The following is a 24,313-nucleotide window of genomic DNA, read 5'->3' as shown; positions in this document are numbered from 1 at the left end:
CATGAAGATGGACTATTTAAGACAACTATAACACAAAGAGATCCACAGAGTGATAAGGTTTCTACAATCCACTTGAAGTGATGCAATACTGATTCAAAGTCGTCTGTGAGAAGATTGACTGCCCGTTTCGGGACTTTTCTGCCTGATTCATACATTATAAAGCTTCCTTTCAATTTTTCATCTAATGGTTTTAGCAGGTTTTCTTCATTAGGGTTATAAAATAGACATACTCTAATTCTCTCATTCTTCTATCAGCTGGTATTCTTCAATAGAAAAGAACTTGCCTAAGTCAGCTGTTTAATTACTCAGAAGCGTAATTCATATATCAAAGGGAGGATAAATGCTTGATTCTTTCCTTTTATTTACCAGTTTTCAGAACAGTGAGTTAGAACCACTCTTTTCAAATGGCAGATATGCCAGAGGAAAATGCTGGCTTAATCCTCATTGGCTTAATTTAGAATGAATATAATTTACTCATTTAGACAGTTAAAGATCAATATCCAAACATTTAATCATACAGGGTTTTTAATTATGGCAAAGAGTACACAGGATGGCACAATTATTTAGAATGTACATACTGTAATGCATCACACTTGCTTTTATTGCCATTGAATTACTCTCTAGTACATATGTATGATGATATATATAAAATTCCCCCCTTCCGTGATAAGATCCCCATGGACAGTACTTAGTACCACACTAAGCACTCTTCAGATATTATCTCATCTAACCCTCACAACAAACCTGGAAAGCAGGCTGTCAGTACCTCCATTCTAGAGAAAACCACTGTGCAAGGAGATTATGTAAGAAGCTCAACTGGTGCTTCCCTTGGGCAGAACACAAATCTGAGGCCAGACCCCAGCTCCAGACTCATTTTGCTCAGTCAGGCCCCTACCCTGTTAGTGATATGCACCCTCCTCGCTAAGCTGGGGTTCAGCCACTCTACTTACTAACCATTCAGCAATCTAGCAGCTCTGCCATATCTCTGCCATTTGAGACCCAGAAGATGAAATAAGGCAACAGGAGAATGCACACAGGAGAGTTATAAACTCTCTGTGTCCCTCTTGGGACAGTACAGCAATGATTGTTCCCTGGAAAGACATAAAAGAACATAGGAGGATAGTCACTCTCCTCCTCAAGGACTTAAAATAGAACCAACAGGGTAAGGGAAAATCAGTTTATCAAAACAATCCCTGAAGTCATTAAAACTTATGTTTCAAAAAAAATTAATAACATGAGAAAATGGTCACAGTGAAGAGGACATCTCAATTAAGCATATCAGAGAGACAGATGATAGGCAGATAGATAGATACATAGATACATAGATAGATAGATAGGGTAGGGGGGATGACTATCACAAAATAACCCACATATTAACAGCATTGCCTTCTAGGCATTTTTGCTTTCCTCTTTATACTTTTCTACATTTCACAAGTTCTTTACAATAATCAGAAGAGAAAAGGGTTATTAAAATATATAAGTGCAGAAGGTAAATGTGTAAATTTGTCAAGAGCCAACTACAGTTAGAAAGGCTCCAGCAGCCTAAACATTGAAGGGGAAAAGAAAAAGAATAAACTGAACAGTGACCAGAGGGACCAGAAGCAGGTACAAAGCAAATTGCTGGGGGAGCTGGAACAGTGTGAAAGGTGGGAAAGGGACACCTGAAGGTCACTGAAGCTGCTGAGTGTAGATGTGGACACAGAGATGCTGCCAAGGAAGGGACCAGTATATCCAGGCCAAGGAGTAGTGAGGTGAGCTTCAACACCAAGACTGCTAAGAGGCAGGTGGGGTAGAGAGAACAAGAGGAGGTGTGTGTGTCTGTCTGTCTGTCTGTGTATTGATACCATGGAATATTATATACCAGGTAAAAGGAATCAGGGGGTCACAAGTCAAGGCACACTTTAGCTTTCTATACTATTTGGATTTTTTTCCAGGAGCATATTCTTTTTTTTTTTTTAACATCTTTATTGGAGTATAATTGCTTTACAATGTTGTGTTAGTTTCTGCTGTATAACAAGGTGAACCAGCTATACATATACATATATCCCCATATCCCCTCCCTCCTGCGTCTCCCTCCCAACCTCCCTATCCCACCCCTCTAGGTGGTCGCAAAGCACAGAGCTGATCTCCCTGTGCTATGCGGCTGCTTCCCACTAGCTATCTATTTTACATTTGGTAGTGTACATATGTCCATGCCACTCTCTCACTTCGTCCCAGCTTCCCCCCCACCCCATGTCCTCAAGTCCATTCTCTATGTCTGCGTCTTTATTCCTGCCCTGCCCCTAAGTTCTTCAGAACCTTTTTTTTTTTTTTAGATTCCATATATATGTGTTAGCATACGGTATTTGTTTTTCTCTTTCTGACTTACTTCACTCTGTATGACAGACTCTAGGTCCATCCACCTCACTACAAATAACTCAATTTCGTTTCTTTTTATGGCTGAGTAATATTCCATTGTGTATATGTGCCACTTCTTCTTTATACATTCATCTGTCGATGGACACTTAGGTTGCTTCCATATCCTGCCTATTGTAAATAGTGCTGCAATGAACATTATGGTACATGACTTTTTGAATTATGGTTTTCTCAGGGTATATGCCCAGTAGTGGAACTGCTGGGTCGTATGGTAGTTCTATTTTTAGTTTTTTAAGGAACCTCCATACTGTTCTGCATAGTGGCTGTATCAATTTACATTCCCACCAACAGTGCGAATGGGTTCCCTTTTCTCCACACCCTCTCCAGCATTTATTGTTTGTAGATTTTTTGATGACGGCCATTCTGACTGGAGTAAGGTGATACCTCATTGTGGTTTTGATTTGCATTTCTCTAATGATTAGTGATGTTGAGCATCTTTTCATGTGTTTGTTGGCAATCTGTATACCTTCTTTGGAAAAATGTCTATTCAGGTCTTCTGCCCATTTTTGGATTGGGTTGTTTGTTTTTTTCATATTGAGCTGCATGAGCTGCTTGTATATTTTGGAGATTAATCCCTTGTCAGTTGCTTCATTTGCAAAGATTTTCTCCCATTCTGAGGGTTGTCTTTTCGTCTTGTTTATGGTTTCCTTTGCTGTGCAAAAGCTTTTAAGTTTCGTTAGGTCCCATTTGTTTATTTTTGTTTTTATTTCCATTTCTCTAGGGGCTGGGTCAAAAAGGATCTTGCTGTGATTTATGTCGTAGAGTGTTCTGCCTATGCTTTCCTCTAAGAGTTTTATAGTGTCTGACCTTACATTTAGGTCTTTAATCCATTTTGAGTTTATTTTTTGTGTATGGTGTTAGGGAGTGTTCTAATTTCATTCTTTTACATATAGCTGTCCAGTTTTCCCAGCACCACTTATTGAAGAAGCTGTCTTTTCTCCAATGGATATTCTTGCCTCCTTTATCAAAGATAAGGTGACCATATGTGCGTGGGTTTATCTCTGGGCTTTCTATCCTGTTCCATTGATCTGTATTTCTGTTTTTGTGCCAGTACCATACTGTCTTGATTACTATAGCTTTATAGTATAGTCTGAAGTCATGGAGCCTGATTCCTCCAGCTCCGTTTTTCTTCCTCAAGATTGCTTTTGGCTATTCAGGATCTTTTCTGTTTCCATACAAATTGCCAAATTTTTTGTTCTAGTTCTGTGAAAAATGACATTGGTAGTTTGATAGGGATTGCATTGAATCTGTAGATTGCTTTGGGTAGTAGAATCCTTTTCACAATATTGATTCTTCCAATTCAAGAACATGGTATATCTCTCCATCAGTTTGTATCATCTTTAATTTCTTTCATCAGTGTCCTGTAGTTGTCTGCATACAGGTCTTTTGTCTCCTTAGGTAGGTTTATTTCTAGGTATTTTATTCTTTTTGTTGCAGTGGTAAATGGGAGTGTTTCCATAATTTCTCTTTCAGATTTTTCATCATTACTGTATAGGAATGCAAGAGATTTCTGTAAATTAATTTTGTATCCTGCTACTTTACCAAATTCATTGATTAGCTCTAGTAGTTTTCTGGTAGCATCTTTAGGATTCTCTATGTATAGTATCATGTCATCTGCAAACAGTGACAGTTTTACTTCTTCTTTTCTGATTTGGATTCCTTTTATTTCTTTTTCTTCTCTGACTGCTGTGGCTAACACTTCCAAAACTATGTTGAATAACAGTGGTGAGAGTGGGCAACCTTGTCTTGTTCCTGATCTTAGTGGAAACGGTTTCAGTTTTTCACCATTGAGAACAATGTTGGCTGTGGGTTTGTCATATATGACCTGTATTATGTTGAGGTAAGGTCCCTCTATGCCTACTTTCTGGAGGGTTTTTTATCATAAATGGATGTTGAGTTTTGTCAAAAGGTTTTCTGCATCTATTGAGATTACCATATGGTTTTCATCATTCAATTTCTTCATATGGTGTATCACATTGATTGATTTGCATATACTGAAGAATCCTTGCATTCCTGGGATAAACCCCACTTGATCATCGTGTATGGTCCTGTTCATGTGCTCTTGGATTCTGTTTGCTAGTATTTTGTTGAGAATTTTTGCATCTATGTTCATCAGTGATATTGGCCTGTAGTTTTCTTTTTTTGTGACATCTTTGTCTGGTTTTGGTATCAGGGTAATGGTGGCCTCGTAGAATGAGTTTGGGAGTGTTTGTCCTTCTGCTATATTTTGGAAGAGTTTGAGAAGGATAGGTGTTAGCTCTTCTCTAAATGTTTGATAGAATTCACCTGTGAAGCCATCTGGTCCTGGGCTTTTGTTTGTTGGAAGATTTTTAATCACAGTCTCAATTTCAGTGCTTGTGATTGGTCTGTTTATATTTTCTATTTCTTCCTGGTTCAGTTTCAGAAGGTTGTGCTTTTCTAAGAATTTGTCCCTTTCTTCCAGGTTATCCATTTTATTGGCATAGAGTTGCTTGTAGTAATCTCTCCTGATCCTTTGTATTTCTGCAGTGTCAGTTGTTACTTCTCCTTTTTCTTTTCTAATTCTGTTGATTTGAGTCTTCTCCCTCTTTTGCTTGATGAGTCTGACTAATGATTTATCAATTTTGTTTATCTTCTCAAAGAACCAGCTTTTAGTTTTATTGATGTTTGTTATTGTTTCCTTCATTTCTTTCTGCTCTGTTCTTTATGATTTCTTTCCTTCTGCTAACTTTGGGGTATTTTTTGTTCTTCTTTCTCTAATTGCTTTAGGTGTAAGATTAGGTTGTTTATTTGAGATGTTTCTTGTTTCTTGAGGTAGGATTGTATTGCTATAAACTTACCTCTTAGAACTGCTTTTGCTGCATCCCATAGGTTTTGGGTCATCGTGTTTTCACTGTCATTTTTTTCTAGGTATTTTTTGATTTCCTCTTTGATTTCTTCAGTGACCTCTTGGTTATTTAGTAGTGTATTGTTTAGCCTCCATGTGTTTGTATTTTTTACAGTTTTTCTCTTGTAATTGATATCTAGTCTTAAAGCATTGTGGTCAGAAAAGATACTTGATATGATTTCGATTTTCTTAAACTTGCCAAGGCTTGATTTGTGACCCAAGATATGATCTATCCTGGAGAATGTTCCATGAGCACTTGAGAAGAAAGTGTATCTATTGTTTTTGGATGGAATGTCCTATAAATATCAATTAAGTCCATCTTGTTTAATGTGTCATTTAAAGCTTGTGTTTCCTTATTTATTTTCATTTTGGATGATTTGTCCATTGGTGAAACTGGGGTGTTAAAGTCCCCTACTATGATTGTGTTACTGTCGATTTCCCCTTTTATGGTTGTTAGAATTTGCCTTATGTATTGAGGTGCTCCTATGTTGGGTGCATAAATATTTACAGTTGTTATATCTTCTTCTTAGATTGATCCCCTGATCATTATGTAGTGTCCTTCTTTGTCTCTTGTAATCGTCTTTATTTTAAAGTCTATTTTGTCTAATATGAGAATTGCTACTCCAGCTTTCTTCTGTTTTCCATTTGCATGGAATATCTTTTTCCATCCCCTCACTTTCAGTCTGTATGTGTCCTTTGGCCTGAAGTTGGTCTCTTGTAGACAGCATATATACAGGTCTTATTTTTGTATCCATTCAGCCAGTCTATGTCATTTGGTTGGAGCATTTAATCCATTTACATATAAGGTAATTATTGATATTTATGTTCCTATTACCATTTTCTTAATTGCTTTGGGTTTGTTATTGTAGGTCTTTTCCTTCTCTTGTGTTTCCTGCCTAGAGAAGTTCCTTTAGCATTTGTTGTAAAGCTGGTTTGGTGGTGCTGAATTCTCTTAGATTTGCTTGTCTGTAAAGGTTTTAATTTCTCCATAGAATCTGAATGAGATCCTTGCTGGGTAATCTTCATTGTAGGTTTTTCCCTTTCATCACTTTCAATATGTCCTGCCACTCCCTTCTGGCTTGCAGAGTTTCTACTGAAAGATCAGCTGTTAACCTTATGGGGATTCCCTTGTATGTTATTTGTTGCTTTTCCCTTGCTGCTTTTAATATTTTCTCTTTGTATTTAATCTTTGATAGTTTGAGTAGTATGTGTCTTGGTGTGTTTCTCCTTGGATTTATCCTGTATGGGACTCCATGCTTCCAGGACTTGATTGACTATTTCCTTTCCTATATTAGGGAAGTTTTCGACTATAATCTCTTCAAATATTTTCTCAGTCCTTTCTTTTTCTCTTCTTCTTCTGGGACCCCTATAATTTGAATGTTGGTGCGTTTAATGTTGTCCCAGAGGTCTCTGAGACTGTCCTCAATTCTTCTCATTCTTTTTTCTTTATTCTCCTCTGCAGTAGTTATTTCCACTATTTTATCTTCCAGGTCACTTATCCGTTCTTCTTCCTCAGTTATTCTGCTATTGATTCCATCTAGATAATTTTTAATTTCATTTACTGTGTTGCTCATCATTGTTTGTTTGGTCTTTAGTTCTTCTAGGTCCTTGTTAAACGTTTCTTGTATTTTCTCCATTCTATTTTCAAGATTTTGGATCATTTTTACTATCATTACTCTGAATCCTTTTTCAGGTAGACTGCCTATTTCCTCTTCATTTGTTTGGTCTGGTGTTTGTTTATGTTTTTACTTTGCTCCTTCATCTGCTGCGTATTTCTCTGTCTTCTCATTTTGCTTAACCTACTGTGTTTGGGGTCTCCTTTTCACAGGTTGCAGGTTCGTAGTTCCTGTTGTTTTTGGTGTCTGCCCCCAGTTGGTTCAGTGGGTTGTGTAGGCTTCCGGGTGGAGGGGACTGGTGCCTGTGTTCTGGTGGATGAGGCTGGGTCTTGTCTTTCTGGTGGGCTGGACCGCGTCCAGTGGTATGTTTTCAGGTGTCTGTGAACTTATGATTTTAGGCAGCCTCTCTGCTAATGGGTGGGGTTGTGTTCCTGTCTTGCTAATTGTTTCACATGGGTTGTTCAGCACTGGAGCTTGCTGGTCGTTGAGTGGAGCTGAGTCTTAGCGTTGAGATGGAGATCTCTGGGAGAGCTCTCGCCAACTGATACTACGTGAGGCTAGGAAGTCTCTGGTGGTCCAGTGTCCTGAACTCGGCTCTCCCACCTCAGAGGCTCAGGCCTGACACCCGGCCGGAGCACCAAGACCCTGTCAGCCACATGGCTTACATGTAAATGGGTTAAATTCTCCAATCCAAAGGCACAGAGTGGCCAGCCTTCTGCACTCCACTCAGTCCTCCAGCCAGGTGTTGTCCTCTGTGCCTGGTTGATATGGAGAGCCTGTTTTGGATCCAGGTCCAGCTGCATTCCTTAGCGTCTAGAAGAAGCAGCTGACGCCCCCATCCTCCCTTATCCCCGCTGCAACTCATCATGATCCTGGAGCTCCCGAGGCTCTGCCCCTCATGCTACTTGCAGTGCTCGAGCATATTCTTTTTTAAACATTGATGTATAGTTGATTTACAATGTTGTGTTAGTTTCATAGGTACAGCAAAGTGATTCACAGTTATACACACACATATATTTTCTTTTTCATATTCTTTTCCATTATGGTTTATTACAAGATATTGAATATAGTTCCCTGTGCTATCCACTAGGACCTTGTTGTTTATTTTTTTTATATATAGTAGTTTGTATCTGTTTATCCCATACTCCTAATTTACTCTTCCCTCTACCCCTTTTTCCCTTTGGTAACCATAAATTGGTTTTCTATGTCTGTGAGTCCATTTCTGTTTTGTAAATAAGTTCACTTGTGTCATATTTTAGATTCCACAAATAAGTGATATCATATGATATTTGGCTTTCTCTGTCTGACTTACTTCACTTAGTGTGATAATCTCCAGGTCCATCCATGTTGCTGCAAATGACATTATTGCATTCTTTTTAATGGCTGAGTAATATTCCATTGTTTATATGTACCACATCTTCTTTATTCATTCATCTGTCAATGGACATTTAGGTTGCTTCCATGTCCTGGCTATTGTAAATAGTGCTGCTATGAACACTGGGATGCATGTATCTTTTCGAATTAGAGGTTTCTCTGGATATATGCCCAGGAGTGGGATTGTTGGATCATATGGCAACTTTCAAGAGCATATTCTTATAGTATGTATATAATTAATATATAAACATCTTTTTTTAAAGAATTCAAAATGAGAAGGAAAGCAAGCACCTAAACATGGGGTGCTGAGTGGCAGGCTCAATCAGATGAGCGTCTGAATGAACCTAGAACTGGCTCTGCAACTGATAAGCTATGTGACTCTGGATGAGTCCACTGACCTCTCGTACTTCAAGTCCTTATGTGTTGATGGGGATAACACACTCACATTTGCAGAGCCATCATCAGAACTGAAAACAAAGTATGCCCCAGGCCCAGTGTACTTAGCAGAGGTCCTGATAAATGGTAGCTGAGCATCTACACAATCACACAAGAAATAAGCGGTAACAAATAGATTCCAGGTAACGAGAGAAAAGGCCCAAGCCTGTGGGTGTAAGAAGCACACAGATGAGAGCGGCCAGGATGGAAGGTCCACCGGTGGGAATGAACAGGGGATCATGGTACACAGGCCCCGGCACTTACTGCAGTTCTCTTCGTCGCTGCCGTCGGGACAATCCTCAAACCCGTTACACCGGAAGCGGCCAATGATGCAGTGGATGCCGCTGGCACAGGGGAAGAAGGTCGGGCCGCATTTCGATTTAGCCTTGGCTGCAGGAGGACAAACGAGACAAACGAGACGTCAGGAGGATAAGTTTTCTGACCACCACATACCCATCCCGCTAACTCAGAGTGTGCAACTGGGGCCTTTTACATCTACCTTGAAGTCCCCAAAGTTTCTTACCACCAGCACCCACCTCCAATACCCAGCCAGACTAGAAGCCCACATGTGTCATCCTCCAGGAAGGGAGTGGCTCATCCACTGCCACCAAGGTCCCAAATAGGACCTCGGTGCCCAGCCTCCACACCAGCAGGGCTCAAGAGGCCTGAGGCTGCCATCTTTAGAAAGGCTTGCTTGCAAAGTTGGCCCTCGCTTGGCTGGCATCTGGGAAACTGGATGTCGGGAAGGTTCGCATCATTCTCTCCTGAGGACGGCTCACTGTGCCTAAACTATTCATGCAAACAGTGCATTTATGCTGAACACCTGCCTTTCTTCTGGGAGTTTGGGGTTTGGGTACATGTTGGGCAGAGGGTGCCTGCATGACCAGCTCTCAGTAAAAACCCTCGGCACTGAGCCTCTAACGAGCTTCCCTGGGAGAAAGCATTTCACACGTTATGTCACATTTGTTGCTGGGGGAATGAAGTGCCTCCTGTGTGACTGCACTGGGCAAGGACTCTGGAAGCCTGGACTTGTTTTCCTCTGGCTTCACTCCTTCACCTTTTCCCTTTGTTGGTTTTGCTTTGTATCCTTTCACTGTAATCAGTCATAGCTGTGGGTATGACTGTATGCTGAGTTCTACGATTCCTTCTAGTAAATCACTGAAACTGAGGGTGGTCTTGGGAACCCCTGACAAAGATGGGTGTGGTTCTTATCCTCATTTCACAGAAATGCTCTGAAGAGGTAAAGTGACTTGCCCAGGGTTACACGGCTAGAAAACATGGTGCTGGGGTGAGGCCCCCAGTACTCAGAGTCCAGAAGCCACACCCTCATCCAACTCAACTGTACTGCCTCTCTGCCAGAGGCTGTCACTTCTCACAACAGAAGCCAGACTCCTGCTCAAAGAAACCCTTCTTCCACTCCTGCTACACAAACAGTTTTAACAGAAACTGCTCTAACTCAAGCTTGATTGAGTGTCCTGCTAACCAAATAGCCCTGTGGGGTAACGTACTTTCCTGTTAATGGTGCTGGCTGCTCTGGCTTGTGATTATAAGGTGTGATGGGATCTATTGCTGCATCCCAGGTAGCAGGCCCCACCTAGCATCCCTTTTGTCTCTTGTCTTAGAGGCAGGACCCATGGTCCTCAAGAAGGAAGGGCTATTTCTTTGGAATGAACAGGCAGTAAATTACCTTCATATTCTCGCCATCAGTATAACATGCCAACTTTGGCAACAGCTGATACACTATCAACAGGGATTTTAAGCCTGGGATGTGGCTAGATTTTAAAAACCCACATGGCTTTGTTTTAACCTGAAAATACTCTAATGGTGCTGGTGTGCTCTTCACAAAGCACAAACTTGGAAGAGAGTGTCCTGTGTTCAAATTGTGGCTCTAATCTTTATGACCTTGGGCAAGTTTCTAAATACAACTGAGCCTCAGTTTCCTCATTGGTAAACTGGAGGTAATATCTATCTCATATGGCCCAGGGAAAGATTCAGTGTGGTAATCTATATAAAATGCTTGGCACAGAGCATGGCATACAGTAGATGCTCAATTAATGGTAAAACTTATGTTATTTATCATCACCATCATCACACATCACTAGGCTTATAGAACTTTAAAATTGATCCTTGGGCTGCTAAATTTCTTTTTCTGATTACCCAAGTTTAAAAAGCTCATTATGGAAGATCTCTATGAACTGATAGGAAGTGATCTCCAGGACATACTGTTAAGTGAAAAAAGCAAAGTGCAGAAGAGTATCTACAGTACTTTACCCCTCCATATAGCAAAAGAAGGGGATCTAAGAAAACACACATGTACTCGCTCATCTATGCAAAAGAAATATAGGAAGGATAAACCAGAAACCAAAGACACTGGTTACCTACAGGGGGTGGGTAAGAAAAGGTTGGAAAGAATAGGGAAATGGGAAGGGAACAAGGTAGCAGGGATGAGAAGGGTGCACACTTCTCTGAGTCTATTTGTATAGCTCTGACTCTTAGAACCATGATAATATTTCACATACCCAAAATGTAAACAATTAAAATCAAACACATGTGTGTGTGCATGTGTGTGTGCATATGTGTGTTGGGGGCAGGGCTCAGAATGAAATATAAACAGCAACAAATGAACATAACTATATTACAGATGAATAACAGCACCACACTGAAGGAGGTGGGGAAGAAAAGAAGTAGCCTATGTAACTCTGGTAAACATTATTTTGCCTGGATTCTATAAGGCTAAAGAAAAAAAGAACTGTTCACAAGTACTCTAGTTATATTTGTTTCTCACAGGGGTATGAATCAGCAATTTTGAAACTGCCTTTTGTGTAGTACTAGGGTTGAACAAATAGGTAAGTATATTACAGATAATAAGAGCAAGGTTTCTCACTATCAGAGGAAGAAATTACAAATAAAGAGAGTGAGAAGACTAAAATGAACCCCGAGGCTTTGGACTGGAATTGAAGGCATCAATATGAACTCAAGGTTTGTAAAGACAGATAGATGGATAGATGGATGGATGGATAGATAGATCGATAGACAGATAGATAGAAATATAGATCTGTGTGTGTGCATGGGTTAGTGTACGTACATATATTTCCTAGCTCATCTGCTAAGAAAGACTAGAAGCAGTACACCCCAAAAGCAATAAGCATAGCCAGCACCTAGATCTTGGTTTCTAAATTCTATGATCCAATAAAGAGAACCAGGGTTCCCTGGAGAAGTGGTTCACTCCTGGGGGAAAATACAAGATGAACCTGGAGTGTCCTGTGTTGCCAGAAAGTGAAGAAGTGCTTAAAATACGATGGAGGCATGTCCAAAGGACACAGGAGTCAACCTGCACAAGCTCCCAATGGCCAAAGCTAGAACAAGTTGAGCAACAAAACGAACAACAGTAGTATTGGGTTGTAACCCAGAGATCTGTTGGACCCATAATTGTTGAATAAATACACAAATGAGGGAGAAGAAGTCCAACTCATAAACACAGAAGAGATGTGGGAAATAGAAAGTCCCCAGTAAGCAGACGCCATGGCAATAACTGTCACAGGTCAGATCCAGTGAGGGATGCTCAAATTAGAGGATCGGGCATCCTTGCTCCCGTCACCCTTCCAGGGATCAGGGCAGAAAAGCTACCTATAGGCTTTGACATCTAGCCTGAGAGCGTTTCCCTGTAAACTCAACACGTCACTCCTCCATTCAAAACGTCTCTGCCCTCCCAACACTTTAGAAAAGCCCACAGCCGCCATCACAGCATCATGCCACTCCGGGGGATCCCCCTCTAATTTCATGCCTACCTACTCTCCGTGCTCTGGCTAACACTGGCCTCCCAGCTCCTCCTCAAGCCCATCAGGCACAGTCCTGCCTCAGGACCTTGGCAGCCTGTGGTTCCCTCTGCTTGGACTGTCTTTCTCCCAGAGGTCAGCATGGCTCACTCCACTACTTTATTGAGGTCTCCTTAAGCAGTGCACTGTCTACAGTAGATACCCCGCTCCCTACCCTCAGGCGCTCTAGTCCTTACTCTGTTTCTTTCTTTTCCTTCATAGGATAGATGTCACTGGCTTTGTGCTGAGCTTGGATGCACACACACTCACTTGAACACTTTCATTCACCATTCTTGAAGGAGCTGCAACTGTACAGTGCCTACCACGGTACCTAATCAATACTGCCGAATATACAAATGAGCCCATAGAAGGAGAGGGTGGGGCTGGGTAATCACAGCTAGCACTTACTGAAGGCTTAGTATGGGCTGAGCACTGTGCTCTATTTTACAGATATCATCTCATTTCCTCCTCACAGAAACCCATTTTACAGAAAAGATAACAGGTCCAGAAGTGAAGGCGCCTGACACAGCTGATAAAGAGTCAAGGCTCAAACTTTACTTCTTTTTTTTTTTTTTTAATTCTTTTTTTTTTTTTTAAAGAAATTCATGTTCTTTCATTTATTTATTTATTTATTTATTTATTTATTTATTTATTTATTTATGGCTGTGTTGGGTCTTCATTTCTGTGCGAGCGCTTTCTCTAGTTGCGGCAAGTGGGGACCACTCTTCATCGCGGTGCGCGGGCCTCTCACCATCGCGGCCTCTCTTGTTGCGGAGCACACGCTCCAGACGCGCAGGCTCAGTAATTGTGGCTCACAGGCCCAGTTGCTCCGTGGCATGTGGGATCTTCCCAGACCAGGGCTCGAACCTGTGTCCCCTGCATTGGCAGGCAGATTCTCAACCACTGCGCCACCAGGGAAGCCCCCAAACTTTACTTCTTGACTCACCTACTCTACTGCCTCCTTAGACACTTCTAAGGCCCAGTCCAGCTCCAAGGACTGGACTTTATGAGACAGAGAAAGAGAAAAGAGAATAAGAGTAATTATAAATGCATTAGCTACCATGCACTTGACCAGCTCTTTGGCCTTGGCCCTGCAGCGTCTTCAGGAATCACTAACGAGACTCCCTGCCTTGCCAGCAATGCTCCGCTGCCGTCTCTGTCAGGGAGCCTGTCGTGTTATGATTTACATCTGCACCAGCAGACACCTGCTCAGGCAACGGTGAGGCAGATCACAGACGGCCTGCTGAGCGCCTGGCAGAGGCTCAGAGAGAAGCCCACCGCTGGCAGCAGCTCCCTGCCTGCACGAGCCCCCGTGGGCCCCGGGGGGTTCCCGGACAAAGTCCGGATTGTCCCCAGCCTGCCCCGATTTCCACGAAGGGGAGATTTCAGCATGAAACTCAGCAGCCCCCGGCAGAAGTAGAAGACCAACTCTGAGTCTAAAACTGCCCTGACAAAGGCAGGCAGGGCGACTCCGTCCCACTGAGCCCTTGAATCCACCACTCTTCAAGGACCTGCTCCGTGAACTTTTCAAAGCAGCAGCTTTCACCAGCAGCAAGACAGGACTCAGGGCTCTCCTGGGGGTTGGTTTATTTCCTGACCTGAGCCCTCCTCTTCCTTTTAGAGCCTGAATGCCACAGTTCTGGATTTCACGGATCAGTAAAATAAAATATTTTTTAAAACTAGATGGGAGTGGAGGAAGGACTAACACAATTGTCGACTTTTTTTTTTTTTTTAACCAGCAAGGACGTACATCTGCAATAACCTCTACTCACTATCGCCCTAAACAAAAACGCAGGAAGGCCAAAGCCCTCAGAGCAGCATTTGGGGCTCACGTCAGAACGAGAGGGGAACCGAGAGATGTTCCCGTGTCACCAGGTTGTGATGCCCTCATAACAAAGACCCCATCTTCCTACGCATAACATCTGGGGCCCAGCAGGTAGTCCACACGGCTTCATTCCATAACTGAGTCTCATGACTCACAGATGAAAAAACTGAGGCCCGAGGAGGTAATTTGGGACTTGCCCAAAGTCACTTAGTTAATTTAGGATCAGACTGGTCTGCATTCCAGTCCTCATGCCCCTGCATCTACCCTCTTTCAACTACACCTATGCTTTCGGTAGGGTGCTATAGGGTCACATCCCGCCAAACCCCTCATCAGGGACCAGATTCAAGAGAGACCCCAAGGAAAGGGCTCAAGACCCCCCCCCCCCCGTCTGCATGGCCAGAACTTCCCAAGCCTTGGACAGAAATGCTCTTCACCAGGCAGCATGCCTGTACCTCCCAATCTGCTCAGGCAGGGCGCAGGGCTGCCCACTGGGCCTGGAGGATGACAGATACCGCAGCGCAGGTCTGCCGTCGACAGCTGCTGGTCCAGACTCTCCCATAGTGATGACACCAAAGAGCTGGACAGAGTCTGAACGCCGGAGCCTCCCTGCTCAGCCAGGACAGCCAGAAACTCAGCTCATCAGACCTGCGGCATCTCTCAGGCTGCAGCAGCAGCTCCAGCCACCGCCGCAGGGATTCAGGGTCTCTCTTCCAGACCTCTGGGATGGCCCAAAGGAGCCACAGTCACGACCTCCACCTTCTGGTCGCCTCCGAGTCCTGCTCCAGGATCCTGCCGGTGTGTGCCCGAGACAGCCCACAGAACCAGAGGCAGGAGCCTCCGGCTATTCTGCCAAATTGGCATCCTTGCTTTTGTAAACTCAACACATAGCTCACCGTGAAAAATTCAAACGATGAGAAACGGACACAGGCAATGCAAAAATTACCCCACGCTGCCGCCACCCAGGGAAATCCACTGGGGCCATTTTGCAACAAGCTCCAGAAGCACGGTCCCTCAAACTATAGCATGCAAACGGACAGCCCTAGGACCACGTTAAAATGCAGTAGGTCTAGAATGGAGCCTGGGATTCTGCATTCCTAACACACTCCCAGGCAATGTCGACGCTGCTGGTTCCAAGCACTTCACTTCCAAGTGGCAGAGGACCATTATCTTGTTCGTTGCTCTACCTCCAATGCTCTGAAAAGTGCCTGGTACATAGGTTACTCAATAATTACTAACTGAATTAATAAATAGAAATCTGCGCATACAGTTTTGCTTAAATGCACCTGAATAAAATACGATGCTATTCTGAAACCGGCTTTTGTCACTTGACAATATATTGTGACATCTTTTCATGTCGATAACTACAGGTCCACACCATCACTTTTAATAGCTAAGGGTAATTTTACTGCATCTTATGTACCCATAAGTCCCATTACTGATGGACATTTGGGGTGTTTTCAATAAATGATGCACATGCAGATGCATACATTATTTTCCCCACTTGTACAAAATCCCTTTAAGATATAACAGCTAGGTCAAAAGATATGCATATTTCCTATTTTAGGTATCTTTTTTTTTTAATTAATTAATTAATTAATTATTTAAAATTTTGGCTGTGTTGGGTCTTCGTTTCTGTGCGAGCGCTTTCTCTAGTTGCGGCAAGTGGGGGCCACTCTTCATCGCGGTGCGCGGGCCTCTCACTATCGCGGCCTCTCTTGTTGCGGAGCACAGGCTCCAGACGCGCAGGCTCAGTAGTTGTGGCTCATGGGCCTAGTTGCTCCGCGGCACGTGGGATCTTCCCAGACCAGGGCTCGAACCCGTGTCCCCTGCATCGGCAGGCAGATTCTCAACCACTGCGCCACCAGGGAAGCCCTTGGCATCTTTTTGATCATCAACTGCCTCCTCCCTGAGGAACTGGTACTGTCTTCTGGCCACAGATGACTACGGGAAAAGCCTCCAGCCCAGGACGGTCCGAGGAGGGCTGATTCTCCCCTGCTGGCCACGATATTCCTAGAAGCAGGCTGCGAACACCCCCCAGTTCCTCTGCGTGTGGTCCGTTGGTCCTTCACTGCTGCTCGTGCTCTATTATGCTCCATCTATCTCCGTCTCTCTTCATTTTTACATGTGTATTTCATTACTTCACAGAGCAGGGGACATTCCTATCCAGTCAAGGAAACCATGACTCTTTTTTCTATCTTTCTAAGTTGGCACTGGGCGCAGAGCATCAGTCTTGGCTGGAGCTGGTCTCCCTGGGGTACAATAATCATGGGCTAATGCAAAGTGTCTCTCCTTCTGGGAGCTGCTCCTTGAGCTGACTTCCCAGACTGCACTCTCCCCTCTGTCTAAGGACCTGACAAAGGACAGTTTCTCACTCCATGGACTGTCCCGCTTACCAATGTTTCTCCAGAATTTCCCATCTTGTAAAGCACTGTTTCATGAAGGGCAGGCCAGTGATCCACCTACAGCAGAATCCCCAGGGATGCTTGTAAAATGCAGATTCCTGGGCCTCTCCTCTAGAGGAATCTACATCTTTATTAAGCCCACGGTGAATTCCAATGAACATTAAAGTGTGAACACCCTTCTTGGGCAGACTCCACCTATGTCTATGCCCAGAGAGCAAGGGACCTCATCATTCCTTTGTTCCTGATGTTGTCACTGCACAGACGAGCTGCCACTCCAAGAATTCTGGCTACAGGGCCAGTGTGGGACCTGCTCTGACCATCACTCCCTCGAGTCAAGTCTAACCCATCCCAGATGGTGTACTTACCATGAGAAGAATACCCACAACAAAACCACAGGCCTCTCTACGCTCTTTCCCCATTTCAACAGTTTCTCTGTTCTTCCCCCGATCATGTGCAAGATACAAAATAACTCAGCTTTACATAAAGAGCTGTGGGCTCATACTCAAATGGTTGCTGTCCCAGCAATCAGACCCTTTTAAAACTTTAAAATTCTTAACCAGGTCTGTCCACTGTTTAAGGATTTACACTTTACCTGTGCACAGTACAAAATAGGGTTCAAGGGGCCAACATTTTTTTTACTGCCCTTTCTTGGCAAAGAACAAAATATTTCTGAGCATCCTACTATCTGTCAGGCCCTGAGTCAGCTGTGTGGTGATTCAACAGCGCTCCCTAACTGATAGGGAGGATGCAGGCTGGTAAACGAGCCTCTGCATGCAGTGCCATGAGTGCTCTGATGGGGGAGCTAGAGTACACCTAATCTCAAATTGGGGAGGAGGCTGACGTCAGAAAAGCCTTCTCAAAGGAAAGTCAGCCTCAGCAGAGACGCCATACACATAGCTCAGGTGCAAATCAATGGATGCTTAGGCAGCCTGAGGCCTTGCTCATTTAGTTATTCATTCCACTAATATTAATTCACAAACTCTGTCATACCTCAAAGAACGAGGATACATACGAGACAGCTATGCCACGGATGAACCTTTGGTGCTGGTGGGATTGCAGAGAGAAGGCTGTTCCAAGCAGAGGGAACAGCATGTGCAAAGGCCTGGAGGCAGGAACAATGTGGTAATGGAAGAAATGCAAGGGGGTCAGTATGAACTTGCTTCTCGTATCAGTAAAAGTACCCAGTATCGTTTCTTTAATTGAAAAAATTTAAAACCCTATTTCTCATAAGAAATGTGCTACGAGCTAGGTAGCATTCCACTCACATTAAAGTTGTGGGAATTAAAGTATAAATTAGAAAAAACATCAAATTATAAAATTCACGTACTTTGAATCATCGTGCACATCCCCGACCCCCAAAGTGAATATCACATGCGGCCATCACTGGCTAAAAACTTTACAGAACATAATGCATCTGAAATTGCTACTGTAGTCAGTCCCCTGCTTCATTTTGTAAGAAGTCAAACTGTGGTTCCTTTTAAAAGTCAAAGATGACTTCATGGTTGGGGGCAAGAAAGCAAAAAGAGCCTTATAAAAATAACAGACTTTTTAAAAAGCAGTATATCCCTGGATTCTCTAAGAAGTCTGGGAGGGAAAGAAACAGGCCTTTCATTGTGGTCCAAATGCAGATGACAAACAGCCCAGCAAGCCAAATCCAGGCCTGGGAATGCAAGCCTTTGCAAAATCATTACTGCTTGAGCAAAAAAGCCCTTTGCCTGTTCCAGCAGTTCACCTCCACATGACTACTGGAGTGGACTCCACCAGTTCATTAATCAAATATTGCAGTGTATGATTCTCAAAATGTCATCTTGGCTGTTTCAGAGATACACACTGGGGAGTGAAGAGAGCAAAAGACCACACGCTAACTGGAATATAAATATAGAAAAAAGCCATCTAGGTGAAACAGCTTTGCAAGAAAATTCAAGCAGAAAATTCTTTCTAAACATCTCCTCTTTTATAATAAGAATAGGAGGCCTAGAGCATTGGGGCTAAGAGGTCAGAAGGGTTTCGGGTAGAGAACATTCCCACTGGGGTTTCTACCCCAGTTCTGCCACATGACAGCTGAGACCTTGGACAAGTCACTTAAACTCCACTGGCCTCAGTATCCCCATCTGTAAAGGGGGCATAAAGACAGCACAGACTTCAACGTGAGATTTTACATGTAGAGAATACAGCATAATGTTTGATATCTAGTAGGAATCCGATAATATTCTCCCCTCCCTAACACGATTCACAGTTCTACAAACTGCTCTTCTTCACATATATGGATGGACCTGAGAAAAATCAAGTGGAAACCAATGCAATGTTTATGCTATCTAAGGCCTTACTGTTTTTTTTTTTTAAGATTTTCAATTTTTTTTTAATAAATTAATTTATTTATTTTTGGCTGCGTTGGGTCTTCATGGCTGTGCGTGGGTTTTCTCTAGTTGCGGCGAGCAGGGGTTACTCTTCGTTGCGGTGCGTGGGCTTCTCATTGTGGTGGCTTCTCTTGTTGTGGAGCACGGGCTCTAGGCATGTGGGCTTCAGTAGTTGTGGCACGTGGGCTCAGGAGTTGTGGCTCATGGGCTCTAGAGCGCAGGCTCAGTAGTTGTGGCGCACGGGCTTAGTTGCTCCGCGGCATGTGGGATCTTCCCGGACCAGGTCTCGAACCCGTGTCCCCTGCATTGGCAGGCGGATTCTTAACCACTGAGCCCCAGGCCTTACTCTTCAGTTACTGGTTCCATTAACGTTACTTCTCAGAGTCTCTTTACAGCACACATAGGACCGAGTATGGGGTTAACATAACTTCTGCTCGCAAGAAGCCCCACTAAGGGACACCAGGCCCAGAGAATGGGGAAAAAAGGACAATAAACAGATAATTGCAATGAGATACAAGAACTATATAAGCTGTATAAACATTTACCTTTCAACACTCTATTATATAGTTAATGCAGGGTTGCATGTCAGCCTGTCTGGGTTCAAATATTGAACCAAGTGCTCTGGGACCACTTACTGGCTATGTGATGTACTGAAAGTTATTTCACCTCTCTGTGCCTCCATTTCCTTATCAGGAAACTGTGATGTGAACAGTACCTCCCTTGTCGGGTTGCTGTGGGGATTAAATGAGACAAGATAATAATTGCTTAGGACTTTCCCTGAAACCCACTATTAGCTATGATAGTTCATATTGTACTAGCTACCATCATATATATTACATATTAGCTATTACTATTTGATATTATACTATAAATACGGTAGTATATAGTATTTAGTGTTAGATAGTCTTGTAGAGTATTATCACACAGTATTAGCTATTACTATTATAGTTATTAGTTACTACTATTATTTTCAAACAGTTTCTGCCCAGCAGCTCATGCTCAATCAATATGTGGGTGATGGACACACACCACACTATATATAAAACAGATAAACAACAAAGACCTACTATAAAGCATGGGGAACTATATTCCAATATCTTGTAATAACCTATAAGGGAAAAGAATCTGAAAAAGAATATACATACATATATACGTATAACTGAATCACTTTGCCGTACACCTGAAACATTGTGAATCAACTACATTTTAATAAAAAAACAAATACGTGGGGGATGGCCAGAGTGCGAGACGAGCTTTAAAAAAGAGCACAACCCATGCAGCCTGGGAGACCAGGGTGCACGGTATAATGCAGTGCTATTTTATTTGGGTATGAAAAATCAGGAGAAGTGTGTGGCTGAAAAAGAAAAGGAAAGGCATTCCAGGCAAAATGAATGATGGGAACTGTGACAGCGTGTGGTTTATACAGAGATCTGGGAGAAGTTAGGGTATCCAGAGCACAGAATGTGGCAGAAGGAAAGGCTGAAAGAGAGACAGGCAGGAGTTTGGACACTTATCCTGGAAGCCAGCAGACATCTATAAAAAAAAAGTGGCGTGTCAGATCTGTTTTTTATAAAGAAAATTTTTATGGACTCACAAGGATATTACGAGGCTCTGTAAGTCAAGGAAATATCCTCCTCACTCCCAAAAAGCCCTGGAAGAACTAAAGAGAGCCAAGTCTATAATATTCTTTGGGCTTTTAGGGGAAAAAGGCACTATAAATGATCAGGGAATTCAAAGTGCCTGCCACTGCCCTTTAAATAATCTTATTAAAAATGACAGTAAAAAGGCAAAACAAGTTAGCAAGTTGGGGATTAGGACATTATTTTATAACTTTAAGGTTTATTCAGGTTACTTATTTTGGCTATGTATAACGCACGTACATATGTGTATGAAGGTACATTTGTTTGTGTGCTTAGGTACTGGAATGCAAATTCCAGAGGATCTATAAGCAGGAAACCAAGACATCCCCAACTGATTCTCCTAGAGACAAATCTTGACAGGAAAAAACCCTCTAAAATGGTAATAAATAAATGTGGGTCAGATAACTTAGCCTCCAGAGGCCTTTCAGTGCCTGGAAGAAAATCCTCCTGACAATGGATCGGAGTCCCTGGGATTAAGAACAGATGTGGGGACAGACACAGATAGAACAGAATGGTTTCCACCTTAAAAAGAATACTTCAAAAAAGGCATCATACAACTCTATGAAAGATGATATCCAAGGGACAACTCCCAAGAAATGAAAAGAAAATGTAAAAAAGAAAAAAAAAGTCAGGGGATGGGAGAATCAAAGATAGTTTTCCGTCTGAATAAAAACGAATAATGAAGAATCCGTTCTACACCACCTTCCATCTTGCTGGGCGGTGAGGGTCATCTTTGCCAAAAGAAGGTTTTACTTTTCAGAGCCTTCACCCTTGCCTGCCCTCTGGGCCCCTGACAAACTGTGAGGCTTCCCTTCTTAAAACACCCTCATTTCTGTGCATATGCTTTACCTTCAGACTTGTGAAGAGAAAGCTCATTTCTGATTAGCTTCCAAGAAGTGCCTGACTTGCCCTTGCCCCAAGTAAGAAGTCCTTCTTACCTGCCCCTCCTCTCCCCACACATCCACATCTACAGAGCAACCTTGGAACTCAGAGTCTGTCTCCTTAATTGTTGCTACAGCACCTGCAGAGAGCCCCAGAGCAAGGCCTATGATGTGAGGATTAAACACGGTGATACCCACAGATAACAGGACTTTTACTCAGAGAAGGCAGGCGTAACCCTTTGTTGGGTGGTGTCAACAGGGCACAGACAGAGAGGTGGCCTCTAGCTGCTCTGACAGGCTGAGCAAGAGAACATTCTCTGTCTGTCATGAGGTAACCTGAAAACAACTGTTTCCAAAATAACAGTACTTAACCCACCACAAATCTTGCTCCAGGAAAGGTTTTCAACGAGGCATCCAGAGGTTTCTATGATGCTTTCAACACCAGTCAGAGGAATCACATAATCCCACGGATGCCATCTCTTGGTAGCCCTGGGCTGACTTTAAAGACAAAACATCAATCCTCAGCTTCTAATTTATCTTCAAAGAGCAGGGACACTCAATCCTGACTGCGCATTAGAACAACCCAGGAGGGTTTAAAAAAAAAAACTACCCCAAATCAAGAGAGCTGGAGTGACTATACTCATATCAGACAAATAAATAGAATTTAAGATGAAAAATGTTCCTAAAGACAAAGAAATGGTCAAACCATCAAGAAGACATAATACATGCGCCTAAAAACAGAGCCGCAAAATACAGGAAACAAGAACTGACAGAATTGAAAGGAGAAACAGACATTTAAATAATAAGAGTTGGAGACTTCAATACCCCATTTTCAAGAATGGATAGAATAACAAGGCTGAAGATCAACAAGGAAACAGGAGACACGAACGACACTGAATACACCGAGACCTCAGACTTCTCCAGAGAACTCTCCACCCGACAACGCAGGACACACTTCTCCACAGGGGCACGTGACGCATCCTCCAGGGAATCCCAACTGTGAGGCCACAGAACACACCTCACAACATTTAACAGGAATGAAATCATACCACGTGCGTTGTCCAGTCACAATGGAATGAAATTAGGAATCAATAACAGAAGGTTTCTTCTGGGGGCGATGAAAATGTTCTAAACTTAGATCTTGGCAATGAGTGGCCCAGCTCTCTGAATACCACTAAATAAAGAAACAAAACTTCCTAAGAACGCCTGAAATCTAGGAGGGGTGGTGACATCAGAGATGGAAGAGTTGCTCTTTTCCAGGAAGGTACTAAATTGGCCAAATTCCTCCCTGGTTCTTCCACTCTGCTCCCCAGGCAACGTGTGGCAATATTGGGGAGATGGAGGAGGGGGAGATTAGTACTACAGGCATCTACTAGGCAGACCAGGGATGCTGTTAAACATCCTAAAATACACAGGACAGCCCTCCCAACAAATAAATAATTATCTGGCCCCCAAATGTCAATAGTTTCAAGGTGGAAGACCCCTATGCTAGGCAAAGGTCAATACTCTTGAATTTTTGCCTCTTCTGATTTAAAGAAAGAAAACACCCTATACTAATAGTAAAGGATAAAGGATTAGGAATCAGACCTGGATCCACATCCTGGTTCCACCCCTTCCCAGAACTGTGACCTTGGGCATTATCCTGGACTTTAACTACCCTGGACTTTAACTCCCTCATCTGTAAAATGGGATGATGAAACGACCTTACAATGTGGTTGTGAGGATTCAATGAGAAGCTGCCTGGCAAGAGTAAGGCTAAAAGCTTTCATTACTATAATTACTGTTTTTTGTTAAAGCCCCAAAGTGGCTTAGTACCAAGAAATGGGTGACTGGGTCATTTTAAAATAGGGTTTAAAAAAAATGGTTATGAAGAACCTAGGGGCAGGACAGGAATAAAGACGCAGATGTAGAGAATGGATTTGAGGACATGGGGAGGGGGAAGGGTAAGCAGGGACGAGGTGAGAGAGTGGCACGTACTTATATATATATATACTACCAAATGTAAAATAGATAGCTAGTGGGAAGCAGCCGCATAGCACAGGGAGATCAGCTCAGTGCTTTGTGACCACCTAGAGGGGTGGGATAGGGAGGGTGGGAGGGAGACGCAAGAGGGAGGAGATATGGGGATATATGTATATGTATAGCTGATTCACTTTGTTATAAAGCAGAAACTAACACACCATTGTAAAGCAATTATACTCCAATAAAGATGTTAGAAATAAATAAATAAAATAAAATAGGGTTATTTTCTCCAGCAACAATTAGTATGTAAACTGGGACATTTTATGAGCTAATAAGCCATTGAGACATAACAGTTGACATTCCTCACTACTATAGTATACACCAGCCAAAGCAGGACTGGCTAAATACCCTGTTGCCATAGTAATAAAAAGTTCCTGGGAACCTGACTCATTTTCTTTCCAGTAAATGCTTTCTACTTGTCAGGCTAGACTTTATATACAAGCCCACTGCACAGTGGTGGAGTCTTTTCCACCTACTAGACCTAAAATCTTTCTGCCGCTCAAAAACCAATTTACTGTAGTGGAAACAGCCACCAAAAACAGGACAAGCTAATAGCCTGTCATTTGCCGTGCATCTCTGTAATGGAGCCCATCAGTTAGCAGTGGAAAGGGGTGACTTGATAAGACAGATTAAACCACTCAGTGCCTTCCATCACCTCCACTGGG

General features: G+C 42.8%; 1 protein-coding gene across 1 annotated transcript in view; it reads right to left on the bottom strand.

Moving 5' to 3' along the window:
* The window catches only part of LDLRAD3 (low density lipoprotein receptor class A domain containing 3), a 256,545-nt gene that overhangs the window by 132,326 nt on the left and 99,906 nt on the right, over positions 1-24,313 (bottom strand). Inside the window, exon 3 of the mRNA XM_059929647.1 lies at positions 8,971-9,096. Coding sequence (XP_059785630.1) covers positions 8,971-9,096 — 126 coding nt within the window. The remainder of the gene's footprint in view (positions 1-8,970; positions 9,097-24,313) is intronic.

This window comes from Balaenoptera ricei, chromosome 8 (genome assembly GCF_028023285.1).
Source record: "Balaenoptera ricei isolate mBalRic1 chromosome 8, mBalRic1.hap2, whole genome shotgun sequence".
Taxonomy (NCBI): Eukaryota; Metazoa; Chordata; class Mammalia; order Artiodactyla; family Balaenopteridae; genus Balaenoptera; species Balaenoptera ricei.
The sequence above is the reverse complement of the archived record's forward strand: the minus strand, read 5'-3'. Positions and strand labels throughout refer to the sequence as shown.